The 17,340-nt window shown below is 40.6% G+C and overlaps 1 protein-coding gene across 1 annotated transcript in view; it reads left to right on the forward strand.

Annotated features, from left to right (window-relative positions):
- The window catches only part of GOLGA4 (golgin A4), a 125,335-nt gene continuing 108,239 nt past the window's right edge, over positions 245-17,340 (forward strand). The window contains 1 exon segment of the mRNA XM_005652395.3: positions 245-632. Within this exon segment, the coding sequence (XP_005652452.2) occupies positions 561-632 (72 nt within the window). The 5' untranslated portion in view covers positions 245-560.

The raw sequence follows: 17,340 nt of genomic DNA on the forward strand, positions 1-17,340 counted from the left end.
CTGTCAGCCTTTCGGTTCTCAGTAGACGCGTTCTTACTTGGCAGTGCCGAAGCCCGGGCGTGTGTCAGTGTGGCGCTCAGACCAGCCATGACTTGGCTCTGAGGGCATCGCTGCACGCACCGCGGGTAGGACGCAAAGAACCTGGTTTTTCCCTCCCAGTTCCCGCCTTCGGGGGTGTCGCTGGAGCGCGCATGTGCGGGCCCGACTTCGAGCTTGTCCCCTCCGGCGTCCCGTAGAGCTCTCTCGGCGAGCTCCACGTAGGCCGCGCAGGCGCCTTTGGCACATCGCTCACCTGCTGCCGTTGTCGCCGCCGCCGCTGCCGGGGCTGGATGGGGGGCCGAGGCCAACCAGTGGCACCCAGGAGAGAGAGACGCGGCGGCGGCGACGCCGACAGCCGCAGGAGGAGTGTCCCAGTCCGCCCGCGAGCCCAGGAAGGAGGCGGCGAGGCCCAGCCCCCGCGGTCCCAGGTGTAGAGAAGCCTCCGTAGCCGCTGCGGCAGGGTCTCCCTGGGCGCTCACCCCCCTCGGGTTTCATCCATACTCAGGACCCCGCGCTGCGCCATGTTCAAGAAACTGAAGCAAAAGATCAGTGAGGAACAGCAGCAGTTCCAGCAGGCGCTGGCCTCTACTCAGGTACTATGGCCGCCGCGCACCCTTAGTTGCCGACAGCCCTTGACAGCGACTCGTGGGCAAAGAGAAGGGGAGGTTCTTCCCTGACCCTTGACCTCTAGCCTGAGGATTACCCCCAAACCCGGACTGGGAATGAGTTCCGGGCGGTTCAGGTCCTCCGTGATTCCTGTCCCGGTTCCCCCATCCCAAACTCCGTCTGGAGATTGGGTGGAGGTAGCTGGATCCGTGACATTTGACCTCTGTTAGTTTTTCCCTACTCCCCAAGCCCGGCCTGAGAATAAGTGAGAGGGTTTCCGACTTGCGTGATTTTTGACCCATATCGAAGTTTTCCCCAACCATCCGAGACCCCAACTCGGGAGTGAGGGCGGGTTGGGAAAACCAGTAATACTTCTTGTAATATCTGATCTCTCTACCGAGGACCCCGTTCTTATTCCCGACCAGAGGTTGAGTAACGAGGGGCTCCTAGCTGGTGACGAAAGTCTAATTCCAAACCTTGGTCCTGGGGTGAGGGCAGGGATTGAGCCATTCCAGGCCAGGCTGCTTGCAGGATTGTTGGGACCCGAAAGAGGTGGCAATGTGGCCAGTGTCCAGCGCCCGAGGCTGTCACGAGTTAGTCACTTCGCATAACTTGGTTGATCCGGGACTGGCGGTGAGACTGATACTGGCTCCCGGCTAGGCTCGTGCCTGTCCTTAGTTAGGCTCTGATTCTTCAAGAGGTTTGCTAATGTTTTTGTTTTTGTTTCTTTTTTTCACGAATGTTGTTGCTTCAGGGAATGACAGTTTCCAGGAAAAGGGGGCTTGTTAGTAGTGTCAATTTGAAGAAGGCACAGCACTCTCCTGAGCAGCCGTGAATATGTGTTTTGGTTCGGGGAGCATGTGGCCCCTTAAGCAATGGGGAGGGCTTCTGCTAAATTTTCCCAGCCTTTCTGAGTCTCAACAGACTAAGCAAATCTCTCTTAATTTTAGAGTTTTCACAAGAAAGGCTGAGTTTTGACTAGTTTGGAGGCATTTCTAAGACATTTTTATGCAACTTTTAAATGACTAATAACTGTTTAACAAGTACTAAATCAAACTGTTGCTTTGAATTTATTCTGAAACTGCAGATTGAAATTAATTTCTTAAAATGTAAAGCTCCTGAAGAGTAAAACAGTGCTTGAGATACATCAGAACATGATACTGAAAGCTTGATCCCGTTTTACATTTTACTTGCTCCCAGGTGAGAGTAATTAAAATTTCAGTGCTAAATATTTTGCTTTCATACCCTTTACTGCAAGCTTTTTAAAGTACAAAACATCATTATTTAAGAAACAAAAAACAAAAAAATGAGGTAGAGATGAGGAAACAGGTGTGGTGGTGAATGTAAGGGAAACTATACATATCACTGATCCAGGATTTTACCTCTAGAAATTCATTCTAAGAACATGTAAGATGTATTAAGGAGTCAGCTGCATGGATTTTCACTTCAGTGTTATTTCAGTAGGTAAAATCTGGCCAAAAAATGTTCAACGGTAGAAAATTGGTTAAATAAGTTATATCAGGTAGTTGGTGAGGTTATGCAGCCATAAAATATGCCAGCATTATTAGGTTCTTACTCTATGCTAGGCATTTTGCTTGGATTATTTTATTTAATTCTCACATAAATCTATGAGGTAGATACTTTTTTATATTTGGAGTGAAGCTCAAAGAAGTTAAATAACCTGCCTAATGGCACACAGCTAGAGTCTACAGAAAAGTATTTTTGACATGCAAAGGTATTTGTATTAAAAGGCAGATAGAAAAACAGCTTATAAAGTGTGATCCCAGTTTTGTGGGAAAAGTATGTTTATGAGTATATACATATATCTATATTATATACACACACATACATACATATAGACACAGTGAAACTAGTTTAAGGAGGATGCCCTCTAAGGTACTGTTCTTTTTCTTATTTGTAGTGTTATCTTTTTTGTTTTCCCCATGAAATTGAATTGCTTTTAAGTTTTAACAAAAGGAGTTTGTTTTTAGAATAATAGTAAAAACGCTAGTTACAAGGTCATGTGTTAGAGCTCCCAGATTTTATAAGTTGACACCTCTGATGAGACAGTGTGTATGGAACACATCCCTGAGAGCAATAGTCTCCTGTTCTAGTGTCTAAAACTGTGATTTTTTTTTTTCCTTTTTTTTTTTTTTCCTGTGGTAAAAAGTTGCTGCAATCTCTTCTGCAGCCTTCTGTGCATGTTTGGAGTTAGAACTACCTTTGCTCTGATTTCTCCACCAAGTTGAATCCTTTTGCATTTGATTCTTCAGAAATTTATTTTCTTTTTACTGCTGATGTTCTCTCTCTTTTTCTAGAATTTTAATTAATCTGTCTCTTTTTTTTGGCTGTGCCCCTGGCATGTAATTCACAGGCCAGGAATCAAACCTACACCACAGTAGTGACAATGCTGGATCCTTAACCTGCTGAGCCACCAAGGAAGTCCTCTACTTTTTTTTAAACCTTCATTTCAGTGGGTTTTTGAGAGGGAGAGAAGTAAACAGTAGTGATTAGTCTGTATTCTTGTATTGGAATCCTGATTACCATTTTATCCTTAAACATATATTTATCTTAAATATTTGTTTTTAAATTATGAATTCTCAACAAATGCATATTCCTTAGGTTAGTAAAGATATTTGATTTTTCTGTTTTATTTATTTTATAGAATAATTTGGCTAAGTTAGCATGTACCGTAAGACTGGTATTGAAATATGCTATTAACAATAGTTACTGTCTTAAGTATTGAGAATAAGATCAGTCCATTTGTTATTTGTTATCAATTGTTGAATGACATTTAAGATGAGAAATGGATTTATCATTTGTTTACTTTTTGGCTGCCCTGTGGCATACAGAATTACTGAACAAGGGATTGGATCCCAGCTGCAGTTGTGACCTACACCACAGCTGCAGCACTGCTGGATCCTTAAATCCACTGTGCTGGGCCAGGGTTCGAACCTGTGTCCTGGCACTGTAGAGATGCTGCCAATCCCCCTGTGCCACAGCAGGAACTGTGAACCATAGAACATCTTTTAATCTATATATCATGCTTTTAGATTATGTTGGTCCCTTGTACTGAGTATACTAGATGGTCATAATTTTTTTAAAAGTTTTACTGAAGTGTAGTTGATTTATAATGATGTGGATACTCATAATTTTTAATTAGAATTTTAAAATAAAAATTTGCTTTTATTTTTATCAAAATAACACATTGTGTAGTTTTTAAAGGTCAAGTACTACTGAAAGGCTATTATGCAACAAACAAACAAACAAACAAAAAAATTGTTTGCTCCAAGCTTCCAGTCCTGTTCTCCACGTTCTTTCTGGAGGCTTTAGGATCTTCCTTTTATACCTTGATGTTGGAAATTTCATGGTAAATAATACCTTTTGCATAGATTTCTTTTTGCACTGTGCTGGACACCCAACGGGCACTTTAAGTATATGACTCTTGTGCTTCAATTCTTGGAAACTTTTAGATATTATTTCTTTGATAATTCTCCTTTATTTTTTCTCTTCTGTCCTAGAAGTCCATTTAGTTAGCTTTTGCGCCTTTAGGATAAATTCTCTTATTTATTATTTTTTACCTGTAATGATCTATTTGTATTTTTTCTGCTTTTGAGAGGTTGCTTCAGTTTCTCTCACTCTTCAATTGAAAATTTCATATTGGCTACTTTATTTTTAAATTTCCAAGGGCTATTTCTTATTGTCATTTGCTTTTTTCATAGCGTTGTGCTTGTTATACTGATATGTCTTTTATCTATTTGAGAATCATGGGGATTTTTTTTTTCTTTTGTTTTAAAGTTTTCTTTAAATTTTTTTGTTTGTTTTTTATAGTTTTTTTTCCTTGTTTTTGGCTCATTGTTACATTGGAAACTTTAACTATTGAGTGCACAGGGCTATCTATTAATATTTAAGGACAAGGTACTAAAAATCTGATGCTATTTGGAAGTAACATGTGCTCAACACAGGTTCACTGCTGGGTGATAGACTGTAAACTGGCTTTGTTATTGGGAGAAATATCCACATGGTTTTCAAGAGGTCATTTGGTTTCTCCAGTGAAGCATTTTGTTTTTTGGGCAAGGGTTGAGGGGTTATAAACGTGGCTGCCAACTTTGTAGAAGCAGGACACAGGAAATGGGCTGGAAGTTCCATTATTCACTGTGCAGAATATCACCTAAGCCCTCTCATTTAGTCACACACTTTGCCCTTCACTCATGTCTTACTGTGCTTGGTTTCACCCAATTTAGAGCCTCCTTGGCTCCAGAAAATAAACCTCTGGTTCCTCAAAGCTCTGTAACGTGGGACAGGAGACTTGGGGATCAATCAACCAGTTTTATTTTTGTTTGTTTTTTTTTTTGGCTGTGCCTGTGGCATGCAGAAGTTCCCTGGGCCAGGAATGAAACCTGAGCCACAGCAATGACAACACTGGACCCTTAACTGCTAGGGCACCAGGGAACTCTCCCAGTCTTTCCAGTTTTGATCCTGCCTCTTAATTTCTTCATCTTGCATTATAACATTTAAGTCCTAAGGCTTATAAGGGATGAAAATAGGCGCAATTCTTGTCAGTCTTCCCTTCTCCATGGGATTGTAGTGTCCTTAGTTGTACTATTACTTTAGTATTTTTTCATTCATATCCAATATTTTGAAAACTGGTTGAAATTCTTTAACCCTTTGGGAGGGATAGAAAATTGGAACATGTAATTCATATACCATGTTTAACTAAAAGACTCTTTCTTTTGAATGAGTGGATCTCACTATGTCAAAGGGCTATTTTTGAGAGGTTAGCTTTTGTAGCATGAACAGCAAGCAGTATTTCATTTCCAGCACTACTATTTAGATGTCAGAATGTGAAAGGTACTTTATTAAAGACATGATGAAAAGCTCTAATGATTTTAGTAACTCGATTGTAAAGGTTTATGTGAAGAATTGGCTCCTAGTTACTTTGACCATTCTGTGATAGCTGGGATATCAAATAGATTTGGCAGAGACTTTCAGGAGTGCTGTGGTAAAAAGGATTCTATGGCTGTGTCCTTGCCATGATTGATTACTCATGGGTGTGGGAGGGAGGAATGAAGCTAGACGTTTGTTATGCTTGTGAAAGAATAACAACTCACCTATTTGTGCCATAACTTGAGAACTGGGATGTGTCAGAAGGCCTCTTAGCGGCTAAAATTTTAATGTCATCAACTTCACATTCAGTAGTTAATGAAAGTTACTCATAGTATAAGTTGCTACATAACTTGTTCAGAGCTTCCTTATTGCTTATTTTGTCTACAATTCCAATAAATGTAGTTATCTAGTTTCCAAACTGGTAGCAAGCTAAAGCAGGCAGAGAAGACAAGACATACTACAAGTAGTAGCATTTTGGCAGGAGTTATAGCTGACCTAGAAATGTTACAATATGTTCAGTTTCCTTTTAACTTTAAAAACTAGGATCAGTTAATTGATTTTATAAAGGTATAGATTCAAAATGGCTGAACCTCACTGTTAGCTACAAAATCCTTCAGGTATCAAAAAGGTTTAACCATTTTGAATTTGTAGGTTTAGAGAAATACCTGTATCTAACAATTCAGCTGCCTTTGAATAATTCTTTCTGTGAAAACTCAGATAATGGAGCCCCTAACAGAATAAACTTTAATACAGTTTGACTTTAATGTAGAATTTCCCAGTAATCTGAATATCCAAAATTTGTGTTTTTTTAATCTTCAGATTTTGTTGTTCAATTTAGGATTAATGCTTTTTAATTTATGTTTTTTGGTCTAATTTAAATATATTAAGTATATTTGATGTATTCTAGATTTAAGGTTTAGTGGCCATGTTTATCAACATTGTTCTTACATAGACGACCTAGTATGGTGAAAGCAGTTCAAGTGAGTTGTGGAATTAGTGGGTTTGATCCTTGGCCTCACTCAGTGGGTTAAGGATCCGGCGTTTCCATGAGCTGTGGTGTAGGTCACAGATGCAGTTTGGATCTACTGTTGCTGTGGCTGTGGCATCAGCTGCAGCTTTGATTTGACCCCTGGCCCAGGAACTTCCATATGCTACTGATGTGGCTGTGAAAAGAATAAATTTGTGGCACCTTTCTGTTCCATAAAACTTTTGTTTTAGAAATGTCTGTGAAATAGGTGTTTTTTTGCCGTGGATCTCTGTGAAAAATTTTTGGGAAATGCCGATCCAAGGAATACTGGGGAAGTGGATGGGGGACTCAGAAGACCTGTGTGCTAACCCACGTCTTGCACTGTGCAGCCTAATCAAGCCACATAAGCACCCTGAGCTGCTTATTTTCTTGTCAGGAAATTGGAGGTGATATATGTCCTGCTTACCTTTCAGATTGGTTGTGAGAATCAAAAGAGCTAAAGCATTTGTTATTATAGAACACTTATTTAGCAGACCCTGCTAAGGTGCTGTGCTGGTGTTGCATTTGTCTTGAAGGGTAAATGTCTCTGTACCATGGGGCTGAGAGACAAGTACTCCTGGTGTGGTGATAGTGTGAGAGGATCAGGTGACATCTGAGGAGTCTTTGGATGATGAGAACTCGTGGTATTCAAGGCTTATTATTCCTGAAGAAGACTCTACCATTTTCCTAATGTTGCGTAACAAAGTACCACAACCTTACTGCTTAATTACCCAGTTATTATTTCACAGTCTGTATGTCAGAAGTCTGGCATGGCATGACTGGGTTCTTTGCTCAGGGTCTCACAAGGACAAGATCAAGTCCAAACTGTGTTCTCATCTGGAGCTTAGAGTCCTCTTCCATGCTCATGTGGTCATGGTAGAATTTGGTCCATTTTGGAAGTAGGACTGAGGTCCGAATTTCTCCCTGGCTGTTCAAAGGGATCACTTTCAGCTTCCAGAGCTGCCCACAGTCCCTTGCCACCTGGCCACTCTGCTTTCAGGATAGTAGGAGTACATTTCTCTGCTTTCTGCCTCTGCTTCTGCACTCTGGGCTCATATTTGAAGGGCTTTGTGATTAGGTTGGACCCATCCAGATTATCTTTTGATTAATTCAAGCCAGCTGATTAAGTAATCTTAAATACATCTGCAAAATCTTTTTTTTTTTGCTATGTGAGGTAACGTAATCAAGGCAGTGATATCTCATATTCACAAGGCGAGGGTCATTTGGGTTATCTTTGAATATTTGGCATACCACAGTGACAAAAATGGTTTTTCTTATACTGAAGGAAATCATCGTAGTTGGCAGTAAAAATATTAATTGTGAGCCTGGATCTGACCATCAGGTTTCTTGACAGATAGCTTAGAAATCTGTGTTCAGATTTTTTATGGCTATGAGAATTAGACCAAATTTAGTTTGAAGGAATCTAAACCCCTTTCTATTTTGAAGTGAGGATAGCCTGTTAAAGATTCAGGACCTTGAGGTAAGTGCTTAAGTACAGTTAGTTTTTTGTGCAAGTTTTATACTTACTCTACAATCACATCCATTCCCTGTAATCCTTACTTTTGAAACTCCAGAGGAAGACCTACAAGCCATCAAGCCATGCCTTGCCAGGTGGAACTGCTTTTCAGATGACAGTGTGTTTCAGAACTTACTCTTTAACTTTATAAACACCAACATTTGGTTTTGCTGGTTTATTCAGAGTTGATGAGGCTCTCTGTTAGTAATCAGACTTAGACCAGGCCAAGGTAAAAAGACATAGTGCCAATTTTTATAATTCACATTGGAGGTATACTTTTCAGGTGATTCAGAAGTCCCTGTACACAGTAGCTTTTTCCTGGCATCTGGGCATTTGGAAAGCTAAATTATTAACCCAAAGCTTACTTGGAGATAGTGGAATCACAGCAGAGAGGGTTGGCTAAGAGCTATTTCCTCTATCTTAGTAATACTTTTCTAATTACTTTCCTAACTTTTTGCCCTCTCAGTGGTCTTTTTATTAAAGGAGATACTACATATAACCACTTAGATACAGATGGAGCTTCTCTCCCTCATAGTGGCAGCTTTTGATATAGCTACAGCCTTTGAAACTGGTATGATTTGAAATTTATGGCCCCAGCTGTGGGAAGAGTTTTTGATTTTCCTTCAGCTTTACTGAGAACTATTTCTGAAGTGCTCTGAATAGTTGTAATTTAGTCTCAGTCCTTGATGAACACTGTCGGTGACTGCTTTCCTTTCTCAGTTCTAAGCACAATGTTGACTTCTAGTCATACGTTTTGTAGACTTTTAAAACATTGATAAGGCTTCAGCTTTATTTAGCATTCGACCATTTTGCCGTTTAAATTTTTATGGCCTTACTGTTCCTGTTTTCGTCTTGATTGGGAAGGGATCTCTTTTCCCCTAAGGTAACTTCTGCATATAGTTAATTCCTTTTATCACATGTTGATTTTTCTGGTTCATCTTTAAGAAGATGTGTGTGTTGAAATTCTTAGTTGTAAGCCTCAGAACTCAGCCTAGCTAGTTAAGCAGAACACAGATTTGTTAATGAATAGTTGGTGACTTACAGAATTTTCAGGAGGGCTGAAAGTCTGGGCTGATGGCTCTGCTCAGCCACACTGTGGGGACTGAACTAACAAGATGTCACAGCCACCTCAGTTGGAACCAGCATTGCCGTCTTCCACCACACAGCTCTTGTGCACCACTGCATGAAGCTCTGTGCCTCCATGCTTGCCAGCTGATGAACTTTAATTTTCATGGCTGTTTTCACATATCACCTACTTATAACTCAGAGTCTCATGTGGGTATGTTCATTGGTGGAGCTCAGGTCACCTGCCTTAAATGGAAAAAAAACCGGGTTGGTGAGTTTTCTGATTTTTAACTTAGGGACTTATGAGAGCTGCTTAGAAAGAAAGGTTACTAAACTTTTGTCATATTTTGTTTATATTTTTCACCTCCTCCCAATTAAACTATTCCTTTTTGATTGCTGCTTTTGACATTAAAAATCTTTCCCAGAGAAATAGAAGTAGACTCTCATAGTTTCTTATATATATATATATATATATATATATATATATTTTTTTTTTTTTTTTTTTTTTTTTTTTTTTTTTGGACATGCCAGCGGCATGCAGGAGGTCCTGGGCCAGGAATCAAACATGAGCCACAACAATGACAATGCCGAATCTTTAACCACTAGGCCACCAGCGAACTCCTGTGTTTCAATTTTTAAAAATCATTGACATCTTTAATATAGCTTAGTAATGATTTCTTTCTCTTTGCTCATATGGATTGCCATTTTGCCCCAGCACCATTTACTGAACATCTGTCTTGATTAGCATTGTTATATTTACTGAAACTAAATATGTATATGTGTGTATACTCTTCCTCATAACCTTTGTTCTAGCATAGCCACAGTAGTATGTGCTGACTTGACAGATTAGGGTTCTATTTGTTCATTAATTCACTCATTTATTTAGCAAATATTTATTAAATGCCTTTTATTTATGTAGTGCTGTGCAGACTACAGAAGGGTAAGACATCAAGACTGCTTTGTGTGGATGAGTTCAGATCTGCCTTGTTACGGTTGGAGTTTTGGTTTTATACTTTTAGGACTGTTTTTCACTTACCTTAGAATAGATCTCAGACCCCTAATTTAAATTTTGGGCCCTTTCTCTTGAGAGTTTTTGTACTGAGGATTTTAAGAGTCATGGTCTCCTAGTTTAAATTTTGGGCCCTTTCTCTTGAGAATTTTTGTACTGAAGATTTTAAGAGTCTTATGGTCCCCATTTAGAACTAAATGGACTAGCATCTCAGTATCTAGCTGTGGCGACTTTTACCTGTGCACTTCGTTGTATTGAATTGAGTTGGAAAGCACTTTAAAGATCAAATTGACAATGTTAGTTCTTTAAAAATTTTTTTATTTTGGAACTTTTTTTTTTTTTTTTTTTAATGGCTGCACCTGCAGCATTGGAAGTTCCTGTGCCAGGGTTTGAATCTGAGCCACAGCTGTGGAAATGCCAGAGCCTTTAACCTATTGCCCCAGGCCGGGTGCTGGGGATCAGATCTGCACCTCTGCAGTACCTTGAGCTGCTGCAGTTGGATTCTTTTTTTATTTTTTTCTACTTTGCATTTTTTTTAAATTGTATAATTATTTTCATTTTTTCCATTACAGCTGGTTTATAGTGTTCTGTCAGTTTTCTACTGTACAGCATGGTGACCCAGTTACACATACATGTATGCATTCTTTTTTCTCACATTATCATGCTCCATCACAAGTGACCAGACATAGTTCCCAGTGCTGTACAGCAGGATCTCATTGCTAATCCATTCCAAAGGCAATAGTCCACATCTATTAACCCCAAGCTCCCAGTCCATCCCACTCCCTTTTCTTCCCCCTCGACAACCACAAGTCTATTCTCCAAGTCCATGATTTTCTCTTCTGTGGAAAGGTTCATTTGTGCCATATTTTATTTATTTATTTATTTAGTCTTTTTGCCGTTTCTTGGGCCACTCCCATAGCATATGGAGGTTCCCAGGCTAGGGGTCGAATCGGAGCTGTAGCCACCAGCCTATGCCAGAGCCACAGCAATGCAGGATCCAAGCTGCATCTGAGACTTATACCACAGCTCAGGGCTATGCCAGATCCTTAACCCACTGAGCAAGGCCAGGGATCGAATCTGCAACCTCATGATTCCTAGTTGGATTCGTTAACCACTGAGCCATGATGGGAACTCCTTGTGCTGTATTTTAGTTTCCAGATATAAGTGATATCATGGTATTTGTCCTTCTCTTTCTGACTTACTTCACTCAGTATGAGAGTCTCCAGTTCCATCCATGTTGCTGCAAATGGCATTATGCTGTTCTTTTTAATGGCTGAATAGTATTCCGTTGTGTATATATACCATATCTTCCTAATGCAGTCCTCTGTTGATGGACATTTGGGTTGTTCCATGTCTTGGCTATTGTGAATAGTGCTGCAATGAACATGCGGGTGCATGTGTCTTTTTAAGGAAAGTTTTGTCTGGATATGTGCCCAAGAGTGGGATCACTGGGTCATATGGTAGTTCTGTGTATAGTTTTCAAAAATACCTCCATACTGTTCTCCATAGTGGCTGTACACAGTTTACATTCCCAACAACAGTGCAGGAGGGTTCCCTTTTTTCCATATGCCCTCCAGCATTTGTAATTTGTGGACTTATTAATGATGGCCATTCTGACTGGTGGAGGTGGTATCTCATAGTAGTTGTGATTTGCATTTCTCTAATAATCAGTGATATTGAGCATTTTTTCATGTGCTTATTGGCCATCTGTATATCTGCCTTGGAGAAATGTCTATTCAGGTCTTTTCAGTTGGGTTGTTGGTTTTTTTGCTGTTTTTTTTTTTTTTTTTTTTTTTTTTGCTGTTTTTTGCATGCAGTTGTGTAAGTTGTTTGTATATTTTAAAGATTAAGCCCTTGTCCGTTGCATCATTTGAAACTATTTTCTCCCATTCTCTTAAGTTGTCTCTTTGTTGTCGTTTTGGTTTCCTTTGCTGTGCAAATTTTGTCAGTTTGATGAGGTCCCATTGGTTTATTTTTGCTCTTATTTCTGTTGCTTTGGGAGATTGACCTGAGGAAACATTTGTAAGGTTGATGTCAGAGAATGTTTTGCCTATGTTCTCTTCTAGGAGTTGGATGCTGTCTTGTCTTACATTTAAGTCTTTAAGCCATTTTGAGTTTATTTTCGTGCATGGTGTGAGGGTGTCATTGATTTGCATGCAGCTGTCCAGGTTTCCCAGCAATATTTGTGGAAAAGACTGTCTTTTTCCCATTTTATGTTCTTGCCTCCTTTGTCGAAGATTAATTGACCATAGGTGTCTGGGTTTGTTCCTGGGTTCATTATTCTGTTCCATTTTTCCGTATGTCTGTTTTGGTACCAGTACCACACTGTCTTGATTATTCTGGCTAGACTCAGCAAGAAGAGGAGGGAAAAAAATCCAAATAAAATAAGAAATGAAAAATGAGAAGTCACAACGGATACTACAGAAATACAAAAAAACCATGAGAGAATACTGTGAACAATTGTACGCTAACAAATTTGACAACCTAGAAGAAATGGACAACTTTCTAGAGACTTACAGCCTGCCAAAACTGAATCAAGAAGAAATAGATCAACTGAAAAGACCGATTGCTAGAAATGAAATTGAATATGTCATAAAAACAGTCCCTAGAAATAAAAGTCCAGGACCAAGTGGCTTCACAGGCAAATTCTACCAAACATACAAAGAGGAACTTATACCCATCCTCCTTAAACTTTTTCAAAAGGTTGAAGAAGAAGGAATACTCCCAAAGACCATCTATGATGCCACCATCACCCTAACTCCAAACCAGATAAAGATAGCACCAAAAAAAAGAAAACTAGGGACTGGGCAAGATGGTGGAAGAGTAGGGGGACACACTCGCCCTCTGCCACAAACACAACAAAAAACCCCACATCTACAGGATAAATGACTTGCACAGAACAGCAACCAGTTGCTGGCAGAAGAACCTAAACTCCAATAATGGCAAGAATCTCGTGACATTACTAGGTAAAACAAGAGAAAAGAGGAGAGTGAGAGAAGGTGAATCCAAGCTGGATGGGTGCTCCTGAAAGGGAACTGTGGAGGAGAAAGGGATCCCACACCCTGAAAAGTTACCTACCTGACAGAAAGATCAGCTGAACTGGAGGAATCTCCAGATGCAGAGAAGAGTGTAGCAGTAAGTCAGAGTTCTGAAAAGCAGAGCGAGAACCGAACAGATCATCTGAACTACTGGCACAGTCACCAAAAATTGAGACGCTTGAGTGGGGGCTGGGCACTGAGACCTCGGCTCTGGAGGTTAGTCCCCGGGAAAGGGCTGGGGGGCGGGGGTGGAGTGGAGATTGCTTAGGAGGTCTAGAAACCAGTCTGTCAGGTTTGACGGGGTAGAGTCTGCATGGGAGACTAGAAAGCAGAGCGTCGCGGGGGAGGGAGCAATACGCTAAGGGCGGGGAAGTGGAAAGCCACATCAGAGGGAACCTGGAAGAGCTGGGTCTGCACTAGTGTTGGGGAGGGGAGAGAAGAAGAGGTGGGCCCCCATAGAATACTCCCCACGCCACAGTGAGCTTACTTGCCCGCCAGCTATCAGAAAGCTGTGCTTCCCAGTGCATCCCCCTTGCCACCCCTTACGCATGCGCCGGACCTGGGGCTGCCTGCCATCCGGAAGGGCTGGCCTCAACAACTGCCGGAAGCCTACCACCACAGGGGCTGTCCCTGCCCTGGCCTGTTTGCCCTTTGGAGGGGCTACACCCCCGCGGAGCAGCATCAAACACCACCAGCCCCCATGAAAAGGCCTGCAGCCCAGAAAAGCTAGAACAAGCCTGGCCGGGCTGTGAAAAGATCTGCCTACATTCTCGGACAGTCCTTCTGAGTAGGGCTGCCCTGGGGAAGAGCCTCTTGGGTTTGCAGCGGCCCAGCTAGCTGCTCCAGCCCTCGGGGGGTGCCACACTCCCGCGGAACAGCTGCCCAGAACCGCCAGCCCCCTGCAAGAGCCCCTGCAGCCCAGAAAAGCTAGAACAAGCTTGGCCGGGCCGTGAAAAGATCTGCCTACATTTTCAGACAGTTCTTCTGAGTAGGGCTGCCCTGGGGAAGAGCCTCTTGGGTTCTCAGTGACCCAGATAGCTGCACCAGCACTTGGGGAGTGCTGCAGTCCTGCGAAACAGCTGCCCAGAACCGCTAGCCCCCTGCAAGAGCCCCACAGCCCCAAAACACCAGAGCAAGCTCTGCCTGGCCGAGTGAAATCTGCTCCCATCATGGTGTGGACCTCCCAGTCCTCTCTGCCCTCAGGAAGTCTTCCTTTGCTTCAGAGAGACCCTGTCAGCCCCGCCCACCCTCCAGAAAAGCCACACTGCCTCAAAGAAGACAGACCAACAACGCCAGCCCTCAGGAAACATTCCATGGCAGTGACAAGGCAAACACTGCCCGGCCACGGAGAATACAGCTCCACCAGGAAAAGGAAAACAACAAGCAAGATGAAGAAGCCGAGAAACCACCCCCAGTTAAACCAACAGGAGAACTCACCTAAAGCAGTCAACAATGAAGGAGATCTCTGTAGTTTGACAGACCTAGAGTTTAAAAGAGAAATAGTGAAAATACTGAAGGAATTAAGAAAAGATATGAACAGTAATGCAGACACCCTCAGAAAGGAACTAGAAAATATAAGGAGGAGCCAAGAACAACTAGAAAATTCATCTGCAGAGATACAAACTGAACTAAGGGCAGTAAAAACCAGAAGGAATAATGCAGAAGAACGAATCAGTGATGTGGAGGATAGAATAATGGAAATCACCCAGTCAGGTCAGCAGACGGAAAACCAGATGAAAAAACATGAAAGCAATATGAGACCTATGGGATAATATAAAGCGGGCCAATCTACACATAATAGGAATTCCAGAAGGAGTAGAAAAAGACAAGGGGATGGAAAATATATTTGAAGAAATTATCGATGGAAACTTCCCAAATCTAAAGGATACTGAGTTCAAGATATAGGAAGCACAGAGGGCCCCAAACAAATTGAACCCAAATAGACCCACACGAAGACACATAATAATAAAAATGGCAAAAGTTAGTGATAAAGAGAGGATCCTAAAGGCAGCAAGAGAAAAGCAGAATGTTGCCTACAAGGGAACCCCCATAGGTTATCAGCTGATTTCTCTACAGAAACACTACAGGCCAGGAGGGAATGGCAAGAGATATTTAAAGTGCTAAAAGGAAAAAATATGCAACCTAGAATACTCTATCCAGCAAGAATATCATTTAAAATAGAAGGAGAAATAAATTTTTTTTCCAACAAACAAAAGCTAAAAGAATACAGCAATACAAAACCCAGGCTAAAAGGAATACTGAAAGGGCTTCTCTAAACCAAAAAGAAAGGGAGGAAAAAGAAAAAAAAAAAAAAAAAAAAAAAAAAGAAGAGGAAGAACTAGGATTGAGGAAACCACAGTCAGAGAGCAGTCACTGAAATAAGCCAGCATACAGATTTAATCATGAACATGTTTCAAACAAAATAAAATTAAAAAGACAAAAGAATCATCAAAATCATAAAATGTGGGCAAGGGAAGTAAGGAAATAACTATACCCTTTTTTTGTTTGTTTGTTTCTCTTAATACAGTAATGAAGTGTTTGAACCTACAGGACCATCAGGCTAAAACACGCAATTATAGGAAGGGGTTAGCATCCTTAAAAACAGGGCAACCACAAGCCAAAACCAAACATTGAATTCACAAAAAATGAAAAAAAACAAAACAAAACAAAAAACACTCAAGCAGATAATAACCGAGACCATCCAGGCAAAAAAAGAAAGGAAGAATGGAGAACCATAGAATCAACTGGAACACGAGCTTCAAAATGGCAATAAATAATCATCTATCAATTATCACCTTAAATGTCAAAGGACTGAATGCTCCAATCAAAAGACACAGAGTGGCTGAGTGGATAAGAAGGCAAAAACCTTCAATATGCTGCCTACAAGAAACTCACCTTAGGACAAAAGATACATATAGATTGAAAGTGAAGGGGTGGGAAAAAATATTTCACGCCAATAGACATGACAGGAAAGCAGGAGTTTGCAATACTCATATCAGACAAAACAGACTCTAAAACAAAAGACATAAAGAAAGACAAAGAAGGACACTACTTAATGATTAAGGGATCCATCCAAGGAGAGGATGTTACTATCATCAATATATAATGCCCCAAATACAGGAGCACCCAGATACATGCAACAAATATTAACAGACATAAAGGGAGAAACTGATGGGAATACAATCATAGTAGGAGACTTTAATATCCCACTCACACCAGTGGACAGATCCTCTAGGCAGAAAACCAATAAAGCAACAGAGATCCTAAAGGAAACAATAGAAAAGTCAGACTTAATTGGTATCTTCAGGACACTACATCCAGAAAAATCAGAATACACATTCTTCTCAAATGCACATGGAACATTCTCAAGAATCGACCACATATTGGGACACAAAGCTAACCTCAACAAATTTAGGAGCATAGAAATTATCTCAAGTATCTTCTCTGACCACAATGCCCTGAAATTAGAAATCAACCATGGGAAAAGGAAAGAGAAAAAACTTACTACATGGAGACCAAACAACATGCTACTAAAAAGCCAATGGGTCAATGAGGAAATCAAGAAGGAAATTAAAAACTACCTTGAAACAAATGATAATGAAGATACAACCTCTCAAAATCTATGGGATGCTGTGAAAGCAGTGCTCAGAGGGAAATTTATAGCGATACAGGCCTTTCTCAAAAAAGAAGATCCCAAATTGACAGCTTAACCCTCCACCTAAACGAATTAGAAAAAGAAGAACAGAAAAGACCTAAAGTCAGCAGAAGGAAGGAAATTATAAAGATCAAAGAAGAAATCAATAAAATAGAGATTCAAAAAACAATAGAGAAAATTAATAAAACTAAGAGCTGGTTCTTTGAAAAGGTAAACAAAATTGACAAACCCCTGGCCAGACTCACTAAAAAGAGGAAAGAACCCAAATAACCAAAATTATAAATGAAAAAGGAGAAATCACAATGGATACTGCAGAAATACGAAAACCCATAAGAGAATACTATGAACAACTATATGCCAACAAATTTGACAATCTGGAAGAAATGGACAATTTTCTAGAGACTTACAGCCTGCCAAAACTGAATCAAGAAGAAACAGACCAACTGAGCAGACCAATCACTAGAAATGAAATTGAAGAAGTCATAAAAACACTCCCTACAAATAAAATTCCAGGACCAG

This window comes from Sus scrofa, chromosome 13, assembly GCF_000003025.6.
Source record: "Sus scrofa isolate TJ Tabasco breed Duroc chromosome 13, Sscrofa11.1, whole genome shotgun sequence".
Classification (NCBI taxonomy): Eukaryota; Metazoa; Chordata; class Mammalia; order Artiodactyla; family Suidae; genus Sus; species Sus scrofa.